Source organism: Pollicipes pollicipes, unplaced genomic scaffold (assembly GCF_011947565.3).
Source record: "Pollicipes pollicipes isolate AB1234 unplaced genomic scaffold, Ppol_2.1 Scaffold_2555;HRSCAF=2994_pilon_pilon_pilon, whole genome shotgun sequence".
In the NCBI taxonomy this organism is placed as follows: Eukaryota; Metazoa; Arthropoda; class Thecostraca; order Pollicipedomorpha; family Pollicipedidae; genus Pollicipes; species Pollicipes pollicipes.
In genome coordinates this window covers 16,587,432-16,608,005 of record NW_023596136.1, presented here as the reverse complement: position 1 = coordinate 16,608,005, position 20,574 = coordinate 16,587,432, and the positions used below count along the sequence as shown (strand labels likewise).

General features: G+C 44.3%; 1 protein-coding gene across 2 annotated transcripts in view; it reads left to right on the top strand.

Moving 5' to 3' along the window:
- The window catches only part of LOC119107863 (thymidine kinase 2, mitochondrial), a 37,064-nt gene extending 16,741 nt beyond the window's left edge, over positions 1-20,323 (top strand). For both annotated transcript variants that reach the window (XM_037231432.1, XM_037231440.1), the window contains 5 exons: positions 716-876; positions 13,489-13,622; positions 16,082-16,200; positions 19,171-19,363; positions 20,093-20,323. In XM_037231432.1, the coding sequence (XP_037087327.1) occupies positions 716-876; positions 13,489-13,622; positions 16,082-16,200; positions 19,171-19,363; positions 20,093-20,144 (659 nt within the window). In that variant the 3' untranslated portion in view covers positions 20,145-20,323. The remainder of the gene's footprint in view (positions 1-715; positions 877-13,488; positions 13,623-16,081; positions 16,201-19,170; positions 19,364-20,092) is intronic.
- Positions 20,324-20,574: the final 251 nt, after the last annotated feature.

The window sequence follows — 20,574 nt, the reverse complement described above, 5'->3', positions numbered from 1 at the left end:
TTATATAAAATCTGGCGCAGTCTACCTAGCGATATCCTTCAGTTTGGAGATGTATCATTAGGTCTCGCTAGCACCGGCTACTGTGAATTTGGTTAAAAGTAAAACTGGTGTTTGCTTAACGAACGCCACCTGTTTTGTTTCCTTATTGAAAAGGATAGTGATAAAGCTGAGATCGAGACATAGACATTCAGGCAAAAATATTAATTTTGCTTACGAGCAGTCCATGACCTTTCTTTGAATTGAAGGTCACAACTTCACGTGACCAAATCTTCAATAGTGCGATTCCGAGATAGCCAACGTGTGTCTAGTTCATTGTGAATTTAATGATGAGAGTTTAACGTAATCAGAATGGCAATTGATTATGACAGACTGCCAAAGAAAAAAAACGGTGTCGCCTATTGAACCTGCCTGGGGCTTAACATACATACATACATACATATATATATATATATATATATATATATATATATATATATATATCCCTCTCTCTCCTCTCTCTCGAAAGTCATTTTTCGGATTTTTGTGTTCGTTGCCATAGCCAGGTTTCGTGGCCGTGACAACGTTATAGATGGATTTTAGGGCACTTATATCATGATTTTATTTACCAACTTTTTGGTTTTCTTATGGTCGAATGCCCCAACCGCTCCTGCTTCCCGTTAACCGTTGTCATATATGCGAACCCTAGTTCGGAGGTTTGTGATGATGTGACCGGCAGGGATGAGTCCGTCAGGCGACACCAGGATCACCATCTGTGTTGAGGGTAACCTCGCCAGCGGCAAGACCACACTTCTGGGACACATCAGGAGCCGCTCTGGTGTCGAAGTCATTGAAGAGCCGGTGGGCACGTGGAGAAACGTAGCCAATGCTAATCTGTATGTAAGTGCGTCAACTCAGTCGGAGTGGGTCCGAGACTAAGGTCTGCTTGTGCTGGTGATGTCTGCTCTATGTCATAGCGTCACTGCGCTTCGTTTCACGCAAATATTACCCGGACCACATCAAGTCAATGGATTCCTGCCTTGATCTCCGAGGCGGTGTCCTGCGAAATCTGGGCATCGTCCTGCAAGGATCCACTTTGCGCAAGACAGAAGCCCTGTTTGCATACGCATTTATGTTGTTGCCAAATAGAAACAAATGTTCCCAACATGGAAACCACCAAGACGTCAGAAAAGAACTGTCTGCAGGCCATCGTGCCAGAAATATCAGGTGATAACAATTAATGTGGGTTCAAAGGACCATCCTGGAACACACTTGAGTAGTTTTAGAAGCTTTCCACATTTTTTTTTAAAGGATTTTTTCACTCCTTTTCCCCATCTTTTATGTGACTTTTTCACTCCTGCGACAGCTATGGCTATGTCCTGCCTCACCAACATCTGAATCATGTGTGCGCCAAATGTACGGTTTTCACGCTTCCCCTATTTTTTTGGTCTCACCGCCACACCACGGAAGCAGAGCCTGGTGCAAACACCAACAAGGCCTGGTAGATAATTTTACTCCACGTACTTATTTGTTCCCGAGGAAACTTGACCACTAAATGCATCACTCCCGAAATGCATGAGTGAAAAGTTCAAGAAATGTCTTTTAAATTATGCTTACAAGATGAATATCACCATTTGAGCACTTATATTAACAGATTTGAAGTCAAATCAGCTGATCACAAAAATTGCGAGAAAAGCACCAGTCTTTATATTTATTTAACTACTTTTGTTTTTCTTCATGTCATACCGGTGTGATACCATTTTATTCTTCCCTCCTTTTCGATTGCATTTTGACGTACCATCTGCTGCTTAAAATGTTGACCAATTTCTCTGTAAAATGCTCCAACTGCAAGCTTGTACGTATTTCATATATAAATTGGATAAATTCGCCAGCCGCCCAAACATGTTTGATACGCACCGAAGCGTGAACAATTCACAGGGAATGAAGGAAACAATGTGAAGCACGGAACTTATTTTTACCGCCATTTTTGCCCTATTAAACCTTCGGTTAACTGTTTTTTTGTTTGTTCATGGTGGTGCTCAATAAGGATAAATCCAAGCTTTTCGAGTGTCTGACTTGCCAGGCTACCTGGCAAGGCTTAAAATAACATTGCCTCTGCCCCTGTGTGGCAGCCTTAAAACATACTGTCATATGGAGCCTTGGGACAGACCTGACGCAGCTAATACAGAAGTGTTTGAAGGCGAAATTCTGCCTTGTGAAGATGTTTGTCATGCGCACCTCTTACTTGTTTCGCACTTTTATCTCGAAGGTTGGTGGGCATGATTGATATCTATTTTTGGGGGTTACTCGGATGACTCTGTCTGCCTGCAGACCATGCACAAGGTACTGAATTTTTGTTTTTGGGGGGGCAGGAAGAAGCCGGTAAGTCTCATGTGGACCAAGTAATTGCTTACCTTACCTGCTTTCAACACATGATTGGTAACCAGAGTTAGCCATTTTCTGCTTTAATGCATCGAGTTTTACCATAAGACAAGTTATGATGCCACAAGCCATGCAATGGGCTTATTTTGTTCCATATTCTTGGTTATCTGCCCCAAATTTCTTGGAGTGGCCCCTCATGGCTGCCACCAGCCTCATAACCAGATGTTTTCTATAGTTGTCATGGTTTGCTGACTGGCAAATGGCTGTACTGTATATATGCACTATATTTTTTAACACAGGGATATTCTAAGCTGCATAGCAATTATAATATGAGTTAAATATTGCTATGTAACAAATAGTCAGACCACCCCATTTAAAAGATGAAGCCAACATCTCAAACTTTGTCATCAAATATGAATAAACAAGCCTAAAGGGATGCATTTGCTGCAGCTGAAAAGGCAAGCAGCAATACGGGCATGGTCATCTAAAAGCTGTTATTTTTGGAGAAGAGAGATTGTTTTGTGGAGCATACCCATCGTTGCCCTTGACATAGGCTAACCATGACAATCCAAATAATTTGTTCAAAGTGATTTAAAGTGCTTTGATTTGTGTGTAGTCGACTTTGTCTGATGTCAACAAGCATGCACAAATGAACTGAATAAAAATGCAAGTTGAAACCAGCAAAAAACTAGCTTTAAATATCATGTTTTTATCACAAGTGCTGCTGTCAACAGACAGGTGAGTTGATATGATGTTTATCATATGGGCTGCTCTAAGTTAGGTTAAGTTGGTCAAGTGCATGACAAGTGGCAATAGCAATTGTGCAAGAATCAGTAACTCACAACTGTTGCTGTAATACAAACAGGTTATACAGGATGAGATGATGTAAGGCCTCTTTAGGTTAGGCATAGGCTACTTTCATGGAAATAATCCTTGGTATTTTGTAAGAAGCAGTGACAAAATGTTTGTTTTCCCTGACCCCACCTTAACAGAAGCCAGAAGTATGTCTATTGTGTTTGACTTGGTGATGGGCTGATGTGTAGGAGTCCAATGTTTTTTTGGTTTGAGTGTTTTATGCTTGTTGAATTTTCTGTTGTTATATTGTTATCAACTTCCTTTGCTTTGTTTTGTTCGAAAAGTGCTGTGAAAGGGAATTGAAAAGTGCAGCATCAAATTATTGGTGTTAGCAATTTGTTATGCTCATAGTACTGTCATGAAATTACTATGCTTTAACACGCACCCGGTTGGCCGGCTAGATACCCTTCGCCCGGGTGTGGGGGGTCAATTTGAACCCCCTCTGAGATCCCGGGAACTAAGAAAGCTAGGGACACCAAATTTACAGGGTGTCTTGACCTGTACGTGAACTCACTTGGGTTACGGTTCAGCTCCCTAGGCCATGACCTTCAGGTCGAATAAGATCGAACAAGGTCAAATTCCAGGTCGGTCTCCAAAGCACCCCCAGAACCTAGGCAACTGTCTCTAAGCAAAAGGTCACAAGCCCATTTGAGGTCATTGGCCCTGTTTGACCCTTTGAAGGTCACGGTGACCAAAGTGATACGAGACTGCTCTGCGTTTTCATTTGAATAAGAGACAAAGATTACGCTAGGTAGTATGTTCCCAAAACAAAACGTTCGACCTGGGTCGTCTTAGGTCAGTGGCCTGTTCTGACCTCTAATAAGTCAATTGAAAATGTATTATGCGTTTCCTGCTGTCAATCAATTCTAAGTGAGCACCAGCCATTATCCCATACAGCAACCCTTAGAGTAAAAAATCAGATTGGTTTTGACCTTGGTCTAACCATCATACTTGACCTTAGATCAACGTAATTTGCGCATTCAATATTTGTGGTGCCTAAGAAAGCATCTCAGATATGTATGTCTTCGTCAAACACTCCGTTGTTGTGTCAGATTGAACGATTCCCTAGAAATTGCCTTCGCTGAAACCATGGGCTGACTTTGATCTGTCATAGGTCAGCGATCTTACAAGGTACATCTAAAATTTGTATGTCAAACGATCCGCTATGCAATCTTCTACAGCCACGCAAAAAATATGGTGCGGCTACGCCGCGCCGTTCAAAAACCATTCGGGAAAAGCCCTTGGGGGGGGGGGGCAGGGTCAGTTGCCCCCCCCCCCCCCACCCACCCGAGCGCGTGTCAATGTATTCTGTTTCACTTTAATGGCCTAAGATGTTAAAAAACGAAATGGTTTTGTCAGTTTTCTGATATTACGTCCATGCCAACTTGAAATGAATGTCCTTGTTTGCTGAAGCATCAGTAACGAGCTCATAAGTTCCGTCTTTTGTGAATTGATTTTTTCACTCCCGCACGGTCTTTCTGCGATTAAATTTTTCACTCCCACCCTAGTTCAAAAGCGATTCTAGCTCCCTGCATATTTTTCCCTGCTGGAGGGTTCCTTTTATAGGCACGTTCCGTTCCAGATATGGCTGCTTAGCCGTCCTGGCAAAGACGGCCAATCTACCATATGTGGGCATTCACTGGCGCTCCTGAACGTAGCCCGCCTCACGCTCTCATTGTGTAGCGTCTTTCACGCGTCTTTTCAAGTACTCTCGAAGTACCCAGGTGCGTGCGGGCGACCTTCGAACCTTCGACTGCGTCTGTCCTGATCGTTCGGTCTCTGTGGCCCTCTATCTCGCTTCATCACGGATCCTCGCGACACCCCGCTTGTCCGGGGCAGGCTGCATGCGCCAGCTACGAGTGGGCTGAGAGCCCCGTGGGAAGGGGGAACCCGAGCGGGTACCCAGCGCTCATGCGAGGGTTGAAGCCCGTTGGTTTGCCCCCCAGGCGCATGCAAGGCTGCCCCACAGTTAACCACTTTCCTTCATCCCATAGCCCTGAAATGGTCAGTTGCTGTCGAAAGGGCTCTAATAGAAAACCTTATCGTTGCACCCACACACAACGGGCAAGCGAGATACCGTTTTCTGCCGTCCAACGAGTTCGTGCTTTTGCTAAGCCCTCCAGATGCCGGTGAAGGAGGCCGGGAAGAGCGTCGCACTTGCCATTTGATGAGGCCATGAGAATCTTGAAGAGGCCCGTTTTCGCATCAATCTGGAAACATAAATTTAGCGTGAAAACAGGGCTAGTAACCACCGATCTTATCTTCAAGGGCGAGCAACTTTTCAGGGGCTCATCAAATGGCGTGAGCCCCTTCTGACTCAAGCGCACCCTACCACCAGCAAAACCGATACCAACGAGTGAGACCCAAAAACGAAAATATTGGGGGCAACAGTGAATGTTTGTGAGTGCGTGAGCGTGGACAGTCATGGCAAGGGGAGAGGCGCGCCGAAGTTGACGAAGGACCTCCAACAAAAAGCCCTCACCTACAACGCCTGCCAAAAAAAAGTTTGCCAAAATTGTTTCACCTTATTTCGAGCTTCTTTTTTCTTTGTTTTCTTACCTACCTTCATCCCGAAACAAAGGAGCTAGAGGCATCTAACCCAGGTGTCGATTTGTACTTTTCTGAGGGCCATGGCCCCCAACGTTGAAATGCCATTTCCTCAATGCTGAGCTGCTCCCCCTCCCAATAATTTTGACTGCATTTACTACAAAAGCAGAGGAAAAGGTTGGCTATCAAGAAGACTATCAGCCAAAGGCTATCCGCTATCCGTTTTGATCCTTCCTCCTAGCGTTCCTTAAATCGAGGGTAGCTTAGGCATCGGGGTAAACCATCTATTTTTTTTAATCGCTGAACTTAACACCAGTCGCTTTTCCCCGCAACCCATTTATGATCTGGATACGGATCCGCCGGTCTTGTAAAGGTCCAGCATATCATGCGGCATTTTGCCTACCACTCATGGCGTAGTAGGCAGCCATGCGTCTTCTGCTTGGCAGCCTGACTTCTTTTGTTCGAACTTGAGACCCCGAATTGTTATCTTGTAAGGTCTCTTCAGAACACCAAGTCGGGAGTATTTCCTTTTTTGGCGCGGCATTGTTAGTCGAGATTTTGGATGCAGTTCAGCTTTAAAATGACAAACAATACCGAAAGCGAAGAATTTAATGGGGCAGATTTTTAATTCCATTCCGTGCTGAGCATAATTAATTTCTAGCACTGTGAACCCACCATGCAATTATTGTAATGAATGTACAACGAATACATTTTGCCTGGGCCGTTATCCAAGTAGCACGAAAGCACCTTTATCGTGTTATGCGAGCACACGACTGCCGGCCGCCTGGCAACCAGGTTGACACCATCAAGCCACCGGCTTGCGAGCCATACACGAACATTTATTCTGAAAGGCGAGCCACCACCGCGCGTCTCGCCTGATCACGCATATAATCTGCCTAAATGCAAAAACATTCGGGTCAGCTTACGAAGTAATCCTCAAAGCAAGTCTTCCAAGAAAACAAGTCACCTGATCTATTGAAATCAGTTTGTATTTCGTGAGAACGGAAGTACTCACATGTCATTCCTTTTCTCCAAGACTTACTGTTTTTCAGTGAGGCTTTTGAAAACGAATGTGTGATAGGTTTGCGATTAAATTTGAAAAAGTATTTGATATTCTGAATGTAAACTTTCATCAACGTAATCGTCATGGATGTGGTGCTCGGCGAAAATCTCACGAACTCCTTTCTTATTTGTCTGGCATAACTCAAGGTGTCAAAATCAGGAATTTGTTATCATCATTCAAAAGCGGATCAATCATTGTTCTCAAGGATCAGCTCTGGGCATAATTCTTTTCATTATGCACATAAATGGCTTGCCTAAATAAAGCAGTAGCATGATTCACCTCTCTTATGCTGATTGCACCGCGATTATTTTCAAGAAAAAAGTATTGTGGGGCTCTAAAACAATGTCAGCGTACCTTTGCTCCCAACGACTTGCTGGTTTCGTGCCAACTCCTGTAACGCAACGTATCAAAAACGTTTACACAGCATTGTGCTACCTTTTCTTGTCATTTCCAGCTATATGTACTACTGAACAATCGACAATTTATAATCTACTCAACAATCTTATTGAAGAGAAATAATCAAACACTTAACTGTGCTCATTGACAAATCTCGTGGATTTAAGCCTTACCTTAATCACGTTGCAAGTATTTTAAGTAAAAATATTGGAATAAGTCGTAGGATTAGGTACTGCATTGATAAACCGTCACATTTGTTCCATAACACTCAGCCCTAAACAAGATGTGTAACGTCTTGCCTTGGCCCTGAGCTGTACAGCAATATTGTGGTTTTCTGTTTCCCGCGAATAATAGCTGATATCTTTTGATTAAAAACCACCGTTGAGCACATCAGCTGCATGCATTTCGTCAGTACATATTAGCGTAACCAACATGCTTGAACCTATTGCGATGATTGATTATTTGGACTTATAGGCATGTAACTGGCCCCATACTTAACCCCTCTTCATGTGCCATGATCGCGTTCTAATTTTCCGTGTTCATACACTTCTGGCCAAATTCATGGCGCTGGCTCCGGGAGCTCCCTCAGCAACAAGCTCCGGTCAGCTGGGTGAACTCCGCTGGAGATCCAGCCCAAGACTCTGTGTGAAAATGACCAGGTAATTGCCCAAAACTCGTGTAACTGATAACCTTTCCTTACTCCGTGAATGAGCGCTAGAAGCTTATTGAGTGGTTCTAATGGACTGTCATTGGCTGACTTGGGCTGTGACTACTTTAAGCCTTCTCTTAGCTAGGAGTGCCACGACTTGAGTTCATTGTCCTAGAAGGACCGACTTTGGGTGTAAAGCAACACCCTATGAGGGAAATTTTTCTCACTCCTTTTCCCCATCTTTCATGTGAATTTTGCACTCCTGCCTGACATCCAAATCCGAGCTCACCTGAAACCACCAGGCATAAACAAGGCTCTACAGAACTTGGACACCTATGGCTATGTCCTGCCTCACCTACATCTAAATCATGTCTATGTATGCAAAGAGCAAGGGCGCCAGGTACCTTCAAGCCCAAGAACCCCCAGCGACTCCAGCCGCTCGCACGCATCAAGTTTGGTTTGTTTACAGAAAGCATCACAATCGGCAGCTGTGTGCCAAAGACAAGATTTTCACGCATCCCCAATTTTTTTGGTCTCACCACCACACCACGAAAGCAGAGCTTGGTGCAAACACCAGCAAGGTCTGGTAAGGAATTTTGTTCTACGCATTTCCTTTACCCGAAGAAACTTAACCACTAAATCGCATCACTCCCGAAATGCAGGAGTGAAAAATTCAAGAAATGGCTTCTAAATAAAATTTACAGGGTGAATATCACAATTTGAGCACCCATTTTAACATATTTGAAGGTCAAGTCAGCTGATTTCAAAAAGTTTCCAAAAAGTAGCAGTCTTTATGTTTATTAGTCTTTATTATAAGTCTTTATATTTATCCAGCTACTTTTGTTTTTCGTGGTATCGTACGAGTGTGATACCACTTTATTCTTCCTTACTTTTCCATTACTTTTAGAGGTACCATCTGCTGTTTAAAATGTTGAACAATTTCTCTGCGAGATGCTTCAATTACAAACTTGCACGTATTTTATACATAAATTTTATTAATTCGCCAGCCGCCCAAACATGTTTGATATGCACCCAAGAGTAAACAATTCATAGGGAATGAACAAGACAATTTGAAGCACAAAACTTATTTTTACCGCCATTTGTGCCCTGTTAAACCCTCAGTTGGCCATTTTTTGGGTGCATGGCGGTGTTCGATAATTATAGATCTAAGCCTTTCGAGTGTCTAATGCACCAGGCTACCCGACAAGGCTATCCTTATGCTGCCATATAGAGCTTTGGGGCAGACCTGACGCAGCTAATACAGAAGTGTCTGTGGGCGAAAATCTGCCCTCCGGAAATGTTTATCATGCACACCTCTTACTTGTCTCGAATTTTGATCCCGTAGGTTGGTGGACGTGATTGCTATTTATATTTGGTGGGTGAGTAGGATGACTTTGTCAGCAAACTGTGTAACCTGTGGTACTGACTTTTTGTTTTGGGGGACCAGTAAGAAGTGTGCCCTGAAAAAGCCAGTAAGTCTGCTGTGGACCAAGTAATTGCTTACCTTACCTGCTTTCGACACATGATTTGTAACCAGAGTTGACCATTTTCTGTTTTAATCCATCGAGTTTTGCCTAAGATAAATTATGATGCCACAAGGAATGCAATGGGCCTATTTTGTTCCATTTTGTTTATTATTTGTCCCAGATTTCTTGAAGTGGTCCCTCATGGTTGCTTTAACCCGATGTTTTCCATAGTTGTCGTGGTTTGCCGACTGGCAGATGACTTTACTATATACATGTATATATATATATATATATATATATATATATATATATATATATATATATATATATATACCTCACATTTTTAGCAGTGGGATACTCCAAGCTGCATAGCAATTGTAATATGAGGCAAATATCAGCATTAAGTAAATAGTCAGACGATTTCATTTAAAATGTGAAACCAACATCTCAAACTATGTCATTAAACATGAATTAACAAGCCTAAGTAGATGCCTTTGCTGCAGCTGAAAAGACAAGCAGCAAAACTGGCATTGTCATCTAAAAGTTATGTTACTTTTGAAGAACAGCGATTGTTTTGTGGAGCATACCCATTATTGCTACTGACAGAGGTTAACCATGACAATCAGAATAAGTTGTTCGAAGTGATTTAAAATGTTTTCATTTGTGTGTTGTCAACTGTGTACGATGTCAACAAGCACACACAAATGAGCTGAATAAAAATGCAAGTTGAAACCAGCCAAAAAATGAGCTTTATCATGTTTTTATCATGAGTGCTGCTGTCAACAGATAGGTGAGTTGAGATGATGTCCAACATATGGGCTGCTCTAAGTTAGGATCAGTCGTTAAAGTGCATGGCAAGTGACAATAGGAAATGCGCAAGACTCAGTAACTCACAACTACTGCAGTGATATCAACAGTTCAGACAGGATGAGATGAAGTAAGGCCTCTTTAGGTTAGGCATAGTTAGGCTACTTCCATGGAAATAAGCATTGGTATTTTGTAAGAAACAGTGACAAAATGCTTGTTTTCCCTGACCATATCTTAACAGAAGCCAGGGGTATTCGTATTGTGCTTGACTTGGTTATGAGCGGATGCGTAGGAGTCCTGTTTTTTTAAGCGCTTTGTCCCTGTTGAATTTTCTGTTGTTATTTTGTTGTTGAATTCCTTTGCTTTTCTTTGTGTTAAAAATGCTGTGGAAGGGAAGTGCAAAGTGCAGCATCAAATTATTGGTTAAACTGAATTTGTATGTTCATCACACTGTCACGAAGCTGCTATGCTTTGATGCATTCTGTTTCTATTTAATGGCCTAAGATGTTAAGAAACAACACAGTTTTGTCAGGCTTATAATATTACGTCCATGCCACCTTGAAATAGATGCCTGTTTGCTGAAGCATCATTCTCTAGCTCATAAGTGCCATCTTTTGTAGATTGAATTTTTCACTCCCGGACGATCTTTTTGCGATGGAATTTTTCACTCCCACCCTAGTTCAAAAGCAATTGTAGCTCACTGCTTGAGTTTACGTTATCTGGTGCTACCGTACGGTTTATTGCGTCGCTAGGATAGAATGAGGGCACTTCTGGTTATCTGTTCTTCGGTTAAGGTATGGATAAGACCGACCGATAAGACTGAAGCCCGACTTCAGCTCCACTGGGGTCGGGCTTCCGCCACAATTGTTGTGTTTGCGCTACAACATGCGTTCGTTTTGTGGGGATTTTATGCATTGCAACTAACGAATTTGTAGAAAGGCGATGTCTGTAAACCGGAGCTATGACAGAAAGCCAAAAGTTAGAACTTCAAAAGGCAGAAGTCAGCTAGCAATAATTCAAAATGACAAAAGCAAAGCGCAAAACGTCAGTTCAAATTAAAAAACAATATGTGTCGAATGAATGAAGAAGGAAAGACGCAAAATTTACACCGACAACAAATCGGAGAGATTTCAGTCAGAAGTACACAAATCAACAGCAAAATGTAAAATACACAAACCAAAAAGAATAGCCAAAAAGATAACAGCAGAACAAGCTATAAAAAACTGCATGACCGTTCCTATCACTTATCACAAATGAAGGCTGCTTAAACAAGCAGCCTCCAAAATACAAGATACGGCAGCATGGCAGACTTTATTCTAGAACCCAAAACAAAGTGTTTCCGGATAGGGTAAGCACGTTTGGCATGGTCATTGCGTCCAACTCAAGCAAATCTGGTCACTCGAGATAATCTTGCAAATAGCAGTGCTTGTCAAATGCGACCAATCACTGCTACAGGTCATGCCAAAGATGGATCGATTACGAGCTTTTTTACGAATGAGGGCGCCTCACAATCCGACAAAGACCTCACCGATAAATGACATTCTGATCCGCACAATATCTTTCTGATGTGGAAGTGGGCTTCCTGTTTCGGAACAAGGAGCTGCTGATGTTCCGATAGATGTAATATAGAAAAGGGTCACATGATTTACGAATGGGGCGTACTGGGCCAGCAAAAGGGCCGTCTTAAGACAGTATAGTTTTTCTGATCTAAAGTCGAGACCATCCGATTCACGAGGGAACTAATGATAACCGAAAATGCATGCAGCAGTATAAGGGGAAATTAGGACCTGTTTGCTCAGTTATGGAAAGGGAGGATTCTAGGTCCACATGGGGATAGCATATGTATGACCATAAGCTTCCAGTTTGAATAAATGGGACGTCCCGAAAATGATATTATGAACAAGCTCTCGCCTTCTTGCCCGTCAGTAGGGTTGGGGCTGTGGTAGGGTTGTGTAACTGTTGTCTTGCTCCCTCCCTTTTGCGCTGTCCCTGACTCCATCTACAGTAGAAGGGCCCCCTGTAGATCTACAAAGGGGCGATGCCGACATATAAACGAGTTCCAGCGTAAAAGTAAGAATGACGCATGCGGCTTGGCTGTGCGGAGACCGCAGCGTGCCCCACGTTTGGCTGTGCGGAGGCCGCAGAGTGCCCCACGTTTGATCTGGAAATGCCACCACGCCGTGAACAAGGGGATTCCTGTTACAGGGCTCCAGGGACTTCTTCCACTTTGACTCGCATTTCTTTGACCGTCTCTTTCCATTTTGTCTTCATTGTGATTTTCGTTGTCATTCACTTGATCCTTATCCCTTTTTCCTTTTGCCCATTGACATTTTACAATCGACCCTTACCTTTTGACTTTTCACCACTTTGACCTTTGCTGCTTGGCCTGCTGTTCTTTTGACTTTTTGCCATTTAACTTGTTGTCATTTTAACTTGCTGCACTTAAAGTTTTATCTACTTGAGTTTTATCAATTCAGGTTCGTCGTCATTTGACTTTTCGTCCTTTGACTCCCTGGGGCTTCACTTTTTTGTCATGCGACGGAAGCCTGTTGACCTGTAGCATTGCATGCATACAACTATTATTCACATACCGCCGTTCAGCCGTTTTGACCCTAAGTAAAGATGTGGCCAGGCCTCCATTTTGCTATGCTGTAACTGGGGTCAGTCGCCGATTGGTTTGGTTTTCGCTCAAGTGTTGTGATCAGCCGTGATTGGTTAGGCGTTGTCAGGGTGAAGGGAAGTCCAAACTAAAGACGCATGAACATGGAATGGATATGATCGCAACGCGCGTTTGCATAGCGGGCTACATTGCCTAGATTCAAACACCCGATGAGCGCAAACAGAAAATTTAGGGGGAGGCACGGGGTAATCTGTCGCCACCCAGGGACGGGGGGGGGGGGGCGGTCGCCCCGCACCCCGCGAGAATGCTTGCCAAACAACGAGTCTATACGTAAGAGGTCCCCTCATGGTCAAAAGTAAGCAATTTTGCTGCTTGGCAACCCCGAGGTGCGGATCTGTCCCACCGTAAATATTTTTCCGACTTAGTTGCCGTGTGCTTTCTCAAGCCATCTGCAACAAATGCTAGGTAAACAGGGGTTTAATGAAGCTTACAGCAAACAGACTTCCGCATACTACGAAAACTACACGCTGGGAAATGGATCCACATTGTTAAATCCCGTTTACTCTTAACACTCAAGGCAGGCGTAAGCAGCAGGGGCTCAAACTCCAATCGTCGCCATTGTGCTAGAACTGGCTTGATTTGTGTTCGACTTTGTTGAGGTTGACATGCACTTTCTTTTGAGATGGACCTGTACAGCGACAAAAGCACGGTATGTTCCTGGCGGCAGGCTCTTCTCGTCGAGGACCGGGACCGCTGGGGCTTCATGTTCCAGAGTTACGCCCAGCTGACCATGGCTGACATCCACGCACGACCGTCCTCCGCTGCCGTCAAAGTCATGGAGCGGTCAATCTACAGCGGCCGGTACGCCTTGGCTGGCCATTTGGCAAACATTTTTCGGTATAGAGTTGTGTCGGCGAGCAGTAGCCCTTTCTAAAGTGTGATGAATATAACAGCGTGGTTACTCCACAGCAGGATTTGCCGGCTGACCGACCAGTTGGCAAAACGTTGTGGTTAGTAGTTACATCAAGAACATTATCCTTATCTGAGTGTGACCAATATAACAGGGCGGTCGTTCCACAACAGATCGGCCAACATAAATAGAAAGAACAAATTCATCTCAAATTTTTAGCTTAGCTATTCATTCTGGTTATCGGGTGTTCAGACTTTATTACATTTCGCATTGCGATAAAAAAATAAGCTTTTGAGATCAGGTCCCCACACCTCCCTTTAGTCGGAAAGTAGTTATTTTTAACGTCCCGTATGTTTCATAAACCGTGGCACCAATATTCCACTGTCACATTATTTAAAGGCTCGTGATATGAAGCTTATGACGTATAAGTGGGGCTTAGGGGGCATTTGATTTCCATGCATGCGTTGATGGGAGAGTTGCGTATGTGGTTTCAAGTTGCGATTCAAGGTGAACCTAATCTCTTGGCTAATTGGCGCTGCTCGAAAACATGTTATTAACGAGTTGCTCGCGATTTTCAAGTTCGCAGTGCGTGTTGGACCAGCTGAAGAAACATGTTACGGCACGTCGCACACACGGGCCGATGACGGCTGTGCGGTGACTCACTGGGCATTTGCTAGGCACGCTGACATTGAACAGCTTTGGTAGGTTTGCTTAGGTCATAAAAGATCCGTATTTGCATCCACATCGGTGCTAAGAAATGATATACGGTTGTGGGCTCTCAGGTCAATTGTGAATCGTAACATCATTTCCCGCTGGAACGCAGCCTTCAGTCGGTGAAGGTAGGCCTTGTCTCTGACATCAACTAGTATGTCATCGGCGCATCAGTGATGGCTATGTGAGGCTCGTGTTGAACCTAAACCTGGACCCCAAACCACGCATTTATTGGCGATATATTGAGCAACCAATACAGGCTTTGAATTGAATTGCCGGCTTCACAATGGGACTTATATTGGAACGGTTACGACATCCCTACCACGACGCATGACAATGCACCTGCAGAAGGTGGCGACAGATCAGCATATGCGCAAATTCCAACATAAAAATTCTTGCTCTCTGACCTAACTGAAGACATACTGGTTGTACGATAAGTCCAAATTAACGCTATTTACAAGTTTTCGAAGCCAGCCTCATTCGAGAAAGAATGCCTGGCAAAAACAAGCAGCTGAGGTCGTACATTACTTTGGACCTATTCAGTCAGCCATTGGCAGCTGTGTAACTCAAATTATTGGACTTGCATTGGTGTCAAACTGGCTGTAAAAGTGTTTTGCATGTGTTTGTGTGTGCTTTGTAACTTGACCTGGTACTCGGATGTACAACCCGTTACCTGATCGTACATCTTTGATTATATGACGTGGAACATGTCTCGTGTTTAGCAATACGAAGTTTTTTCCTCCCCGACTGACCTACCTTCTTTTGAGAATGGGGAACAAATTTCCTTGCAACGCTAGCCAGCTTAAGAGGTGTCCCATATTTGGGACATATTTAAAAACCATACTTGACGAACGTACAAACATGCATAGGTGAAACCTAAGGACCATTTACGAAGAGTGATGGCACTGGGTAGTGCCACGGTAGCACCATCAATATATGATAAGGATATGAATTGCAATTATTTCCTAGTCCAAATTACGCTGTCAACGCTTTGTAACAGCGCTATACTTCTTCCGTTGTTGGTAGCCCCAGAGTGTATCGTAAGTTCGCGACAGCTGCACTTGTCGCGACCCCCATCGTCATAACGACGGCAGAATGTGCTGAGGGTAGTTGCCAGCTGTTACGGGTAAGAGGTACTTTTGAGCTTGTATGTGCCTGCGAGCTTCAAAGTGGTTCCTCTTCTGATATTGTTTCGCTGGTGCAAATGAACGTTTGTGATTGTCACAGCGAGCGACAAAGGCCAGTTAGCGAGAAGCGCGTTGGTTGAAGTTTGAACCAGTACTCCGGGATGAACCCGGAGGACCCAAGCAGTCGTTTTGGTCACGGACTCTGGCAGTGCTTCTCCCGGTGATTGTCTTCAGCGGACCACGCAATGGATGGAGAAACTATTCTCACACGGTTCTCACCAAGTTTTGAGAAGCATTTTAATACGGCTCCCCAGTCTGACATGACGCATTTTTCTTCTTTTGCCTATGCGGATTTTACGGTCAGTGAATTAATTCAAAGTGCTCAGGGAGATAATTTATTCTCTGTGCGTGAGATAAGACTGCTCCAAACCTAACAAAGCAGAATGAGTCGTGAGCGTATCTGAATGTATGTGAGTGTATGCCTTATCTCTTAACTCTGTCCAGACATCCAGGTACGTGAACATCTGAACCCCCTGTCTGTCTGTCTGACACTCCTCGCGGCTCTATGGCAGACACGTGTTTGTGGAGAATCTGTACCGGACGGGAAGGATGACCGACGTCGAGTACACCGTCCTGGACCAGTGGTACAGTTGGCTAACTACATGCCTGGACATCAACCCTCAACTGATCGGTGAGGCTGCTCCACGTCTCATCTCGTATTCGATAGCGCCAGCTAATCCCGGTGTGCATCCGAAGGTGGTCTGCGGTGGGCACTAGCTCACTTATCCGTTAATGCTTATTAGTGTGTCTCGTGCGCCTCGCTGACTGTGGTCACGGTACCGTCAGCAACCTGGCGGTCACTGCCATTGTGACAAAATCCATTTCAGTTCCGACTGTTCAGGGAGTGGACAACGCAACCTTCATCTCGGGGTCATTTAATCCTTATGTTCAAGATGCACGAATTTTCAGAAGCGGTATAAAGCGCCACAAGCATTAATTAACGAGCGGTGCAAAATTCCAGGGGCATCGCGATGGCCTGGTTTCCCACAGACGAAATACTGAATCAGCCCCTTTGGCGAATGGACACCAAAGCCTACATTTTGGGAGCCTATAATGCTAAGTTTTAAGAGGCTCCAAATTTCGAGGGGAAAATTTGTTTTTGTTTCCTTCAACATGACAGCCTGTGGTTCCTCACGAATGCTTTTGGCATTGCCATTTATTGGAGTAATCTGTTCTCCCTCCAGACAATAACAATGATGTACTCACGCTAATAAGTTGCGTTTGTTGACAGCGGAGATACATTACAAAACAAGAACAAACCAAAATATAGGAAAGATAGCGAGTGATGTTATCACTCAGGGCAGTACGACACCGGGTGCTCAAAAGTAATGCTCAGTAGGCATCAAACGCACTAAAAGTACACCAGAATTTGGAGAAAGACTAAAGTAATCCAATGCTTTGCCTAGCAGCCATCAAGTCATAATAAAAGTATAGCACAGTCTCAACTGCCTGCAGTTGAGAGCGCTATGGCGGTTGCGTGGAATCTGGCGCAAAATATTTGCTTGAGCTGGTTAATGCTGTCCGGAGCAAGACAAAGGAAAAAATTAAAGAAAACATGCGTTCACATAGTCGTGCACTCCTATGGTGCATAGGTAACCACAGCAGCGTTCGCAGCGCATGGACTGGGCTGCCAAGCAGTGTTCATCACCGCAACAGGGGATCCCTTAACAGAATCGAAACATGGGCCTCGGCTCAGCTGATCACTGGTGACCAGAAAAGACTGTCGAAGTTGTATTCAAACCAAAGGTGGAGACAAAACTCAAACATTTTAATTGAAATTCAACACTCCTTGCTGGTAAGCGTTTGTACCAGTTTTGAGCGTAGAGCTGAGTTTATATTAAAGCTTACAGGGCAGGACTTCGGCCCCCTAAAACATATAGCTAGTATATTACATCTGACCAGTAGCGGGCGCATTGCTGTCTGTGGATGGCCTGTTTTGATCCGCAGAACGGCATTTTTATTCGTATTAGGGCTGCTCTGAATTGAAGAAGGCCCATTATTTAATTGAAGGGCCCATTCTGATCTGTATAGGGCCCATTCTGCCTTGTAGGGGGCCCATTATTTGGTCTTGGGGGCCTCTTTGGTATTTTTTAGCTGCCCCCCCCCCTCCAACTTGAACATAGTTTCCGCGCGCCAGCGCCCGTCAGCTAGTCAGTTCGCTAAATCTAAGATGCAGCGAGCGGTGTGTGATGTCTATGCCAGTGACACACGGCCTCCTACTCTAAAGCTGTTGCTCGTCTCGAAAGCGGAAGCCCGTGGGCGAATCCTTGGCACGCATTCACCCAACATCCTACGTGATCCAATATCCTCCGTTGACCTCTGAAGCTACGGTTCGGGTGTCCACAAGCAATGAGCCTCATTGATCAACAAAGCTTTTTAGCGCTATTAACGGAGACGCCCTCCATGGAAGATGTTAAGGAAAGTCGAACAGCATCTTTAAAAAACTGACAATCAGCTAGGTCTCTACAGCCGGTGAGCTTTTCACGACACAAACATAACCGATGGCAGCCTACAGCCTTGCACTGAACTCGACTCACAGTCGCGTAGCGATCATTCGAAGCCAACGGTCCGAGAGGCACGATGATTTAAAACATTGTGTAGCAGACTAATCACGTTCGTCGCAAAGTGCTAAGGCCAGCCACAATTCTTACGACTGGTACTAAGCGAAGTTATTTGGCATTTTATGCTGCTTAGCATGTGAAGTGAGTTTTGGCTGAAAAGCTTTGAAAAGCACTAATCTGAGACTCATTGAGAAAAACAAGCACCGTGAACCACTGATCTTTGACGTCAGCACTGATAAAGTAAAGTTTTTGATGCATTTCTGTCACCAGCTAGAAATATCCCGATCAAAGCTGCTTTACTGGATAACATTTGGAAAACGTTTTACGGCTTCATACAGCGAAACGTTGATGTTTCGGCATGTGCTCCACAACGCTCACGCTGTAAGGGGTGGTGAATGCAGACTTATACCAAGCTTTGAGCTTCGCCGAACTGGGACAGCCTGTCGAATTTGTTTACATTTTCACAATTTTGTAACCAAATAGCTCGCAAAAGTTTCCATTTTTGTCACCAATCGTATCCTGTAAAACGGGGGCTTTTTCACTCCTGCCTGCGGGTCTGAAAAGCAGCATTTTAGCATGGAATTATATGGGCTAGTCTAAAATGTGCGCCGTAGCTGCCATATTTTGTCCGAGACTCTGAACCCCCGTTATTACCAGACGGCATTCCTCCTGCAGGTTTTCGTACTGCTCGTTGCTAAGGCCGTTGGATCATGCGGGTTTGGATGACCACGTCTGTGCTAAATATCTGTTAGAGGCGTATTATGCTACGCGTGAAAAATCCACTTGCCGACGTGATGCATTTGTGTCCACGAACGAATGTGATTTAACAAAAATTTCGTGCTGTCAAATTGTTTGGGACCAGCATGTTATTGCCGATCATCTCCCTTGTCGAATGTATTGTTTTGTTACCGTTACGCCTTTACATAGGCTCCCAAAGCGGAAACCGGGCTTGTCTCGTACGCGATTTCTCCACTTTGATCTCTGATGCTGTCTATTTGAGGAGTTTACTGATGACGACTGCGTGTTCTTTTTCGCTGCAGTGTACCTGCGAAGCTCACCGGAAGTGGTATTCGAGCGCATGCGGCAGCGGTGCCGTGATGAAGAAAGCACCATGTCGCTGTCCCATGTGAGGGACATCCACGCCCTACACGAGGAGTGGCTGCTGGGGGCCACCCGCCACACACCCTCCTGTCCTGTCCTCGTGCTGGACGCCGACAAGGACACAGCTCAGGTGTAAGTTGGCCTGGTGTTAGCCATTTAAGGACTGTGTCCTGCTGATGGCAAGTTGCCGTAAAGGAAGTTGATCATAAGTGGGGATATCACGCTAGTTTTCCATGTGAAGAACACCCAGGGGCAGGGTAATAGACACAGGGTAGAAAGAAGCTCAGCAGAAAAAGCTGCAGTGTTAAGCTAAACAGACATGTGATGTGCGATGTGGGCTGAATTTCTAATTGTTGCTAAACGTTTGGCAGCCGGTAACTGAAGTTGGCATGGCGCATGTCCCGCAATAGTGGTTATATTTAACACATACCTGAATGATATGCCCAGAAATTTTGCAAGAAGTTCTCAAAAAGTTCTACACTTCATTACACTTAGAACATGCATGCACGAAAACTTTAACCCAGTACGCCGTGATAATTTGGCTTCTCTAGACAAGAATGGTGAAGAGATTGGCTCAAGACGATGAAATAATCTTTCTTTTGGTGCCAGGTTCATCGAAATTTGTCTGATCGAATTTGTTCATAGCTCTGCGGAATGCAGGATGTAGGAATGGATCTGCCTGACACTTCAACTCTGTAGGCTGGATGGAAGAGTGCGCTGTAGAACGGTTGTGCTACCAACACAGTTCGGTGAGGGCTGCTCAGACGGACCAAGAAAGACAGGAATAACATGCGAGTTAAGACTTTCGTTCTTTAAAAATGCCTCTGCGACGTATACATCCATGCTTTCCCTTTGTTTTAGAAGACGGGAATTGGACAGCAAGATAGGAACATATCTCCACGACTCCGAATGAAAACGTTCGAGGACGGCCGACGGCAACCTCCAATGTAGTCAGCAACGAAGTGTCTCTGTGATAAGCTTATAACACTCACTGACTCTGTCACTCACACCCCCTCCTTCCGTACGTTTCGACATATTGCATCCTGCGGTCTGACAGCATCGAATTATATTACATCCTAGAATATCTAGGCGAAAGTGTCGTCTACTATATACATATACACATATATATATATATATATATATATATATATATATATATATATCAAAATCCCCTAAACACGGACATAGTTACCTGGAATTAGGAGTGAGCCTCTTGCCGTAGTCGCCATTGTATGACAGATGCGTTAAGCGCCCCAAAAAGTCACCCCATCGTTATCGTTCTCGTTCGCAGCTATAAAATTATATCCTGATATTTTCTGGTAACTTCAGCGCAGTGACTAGTA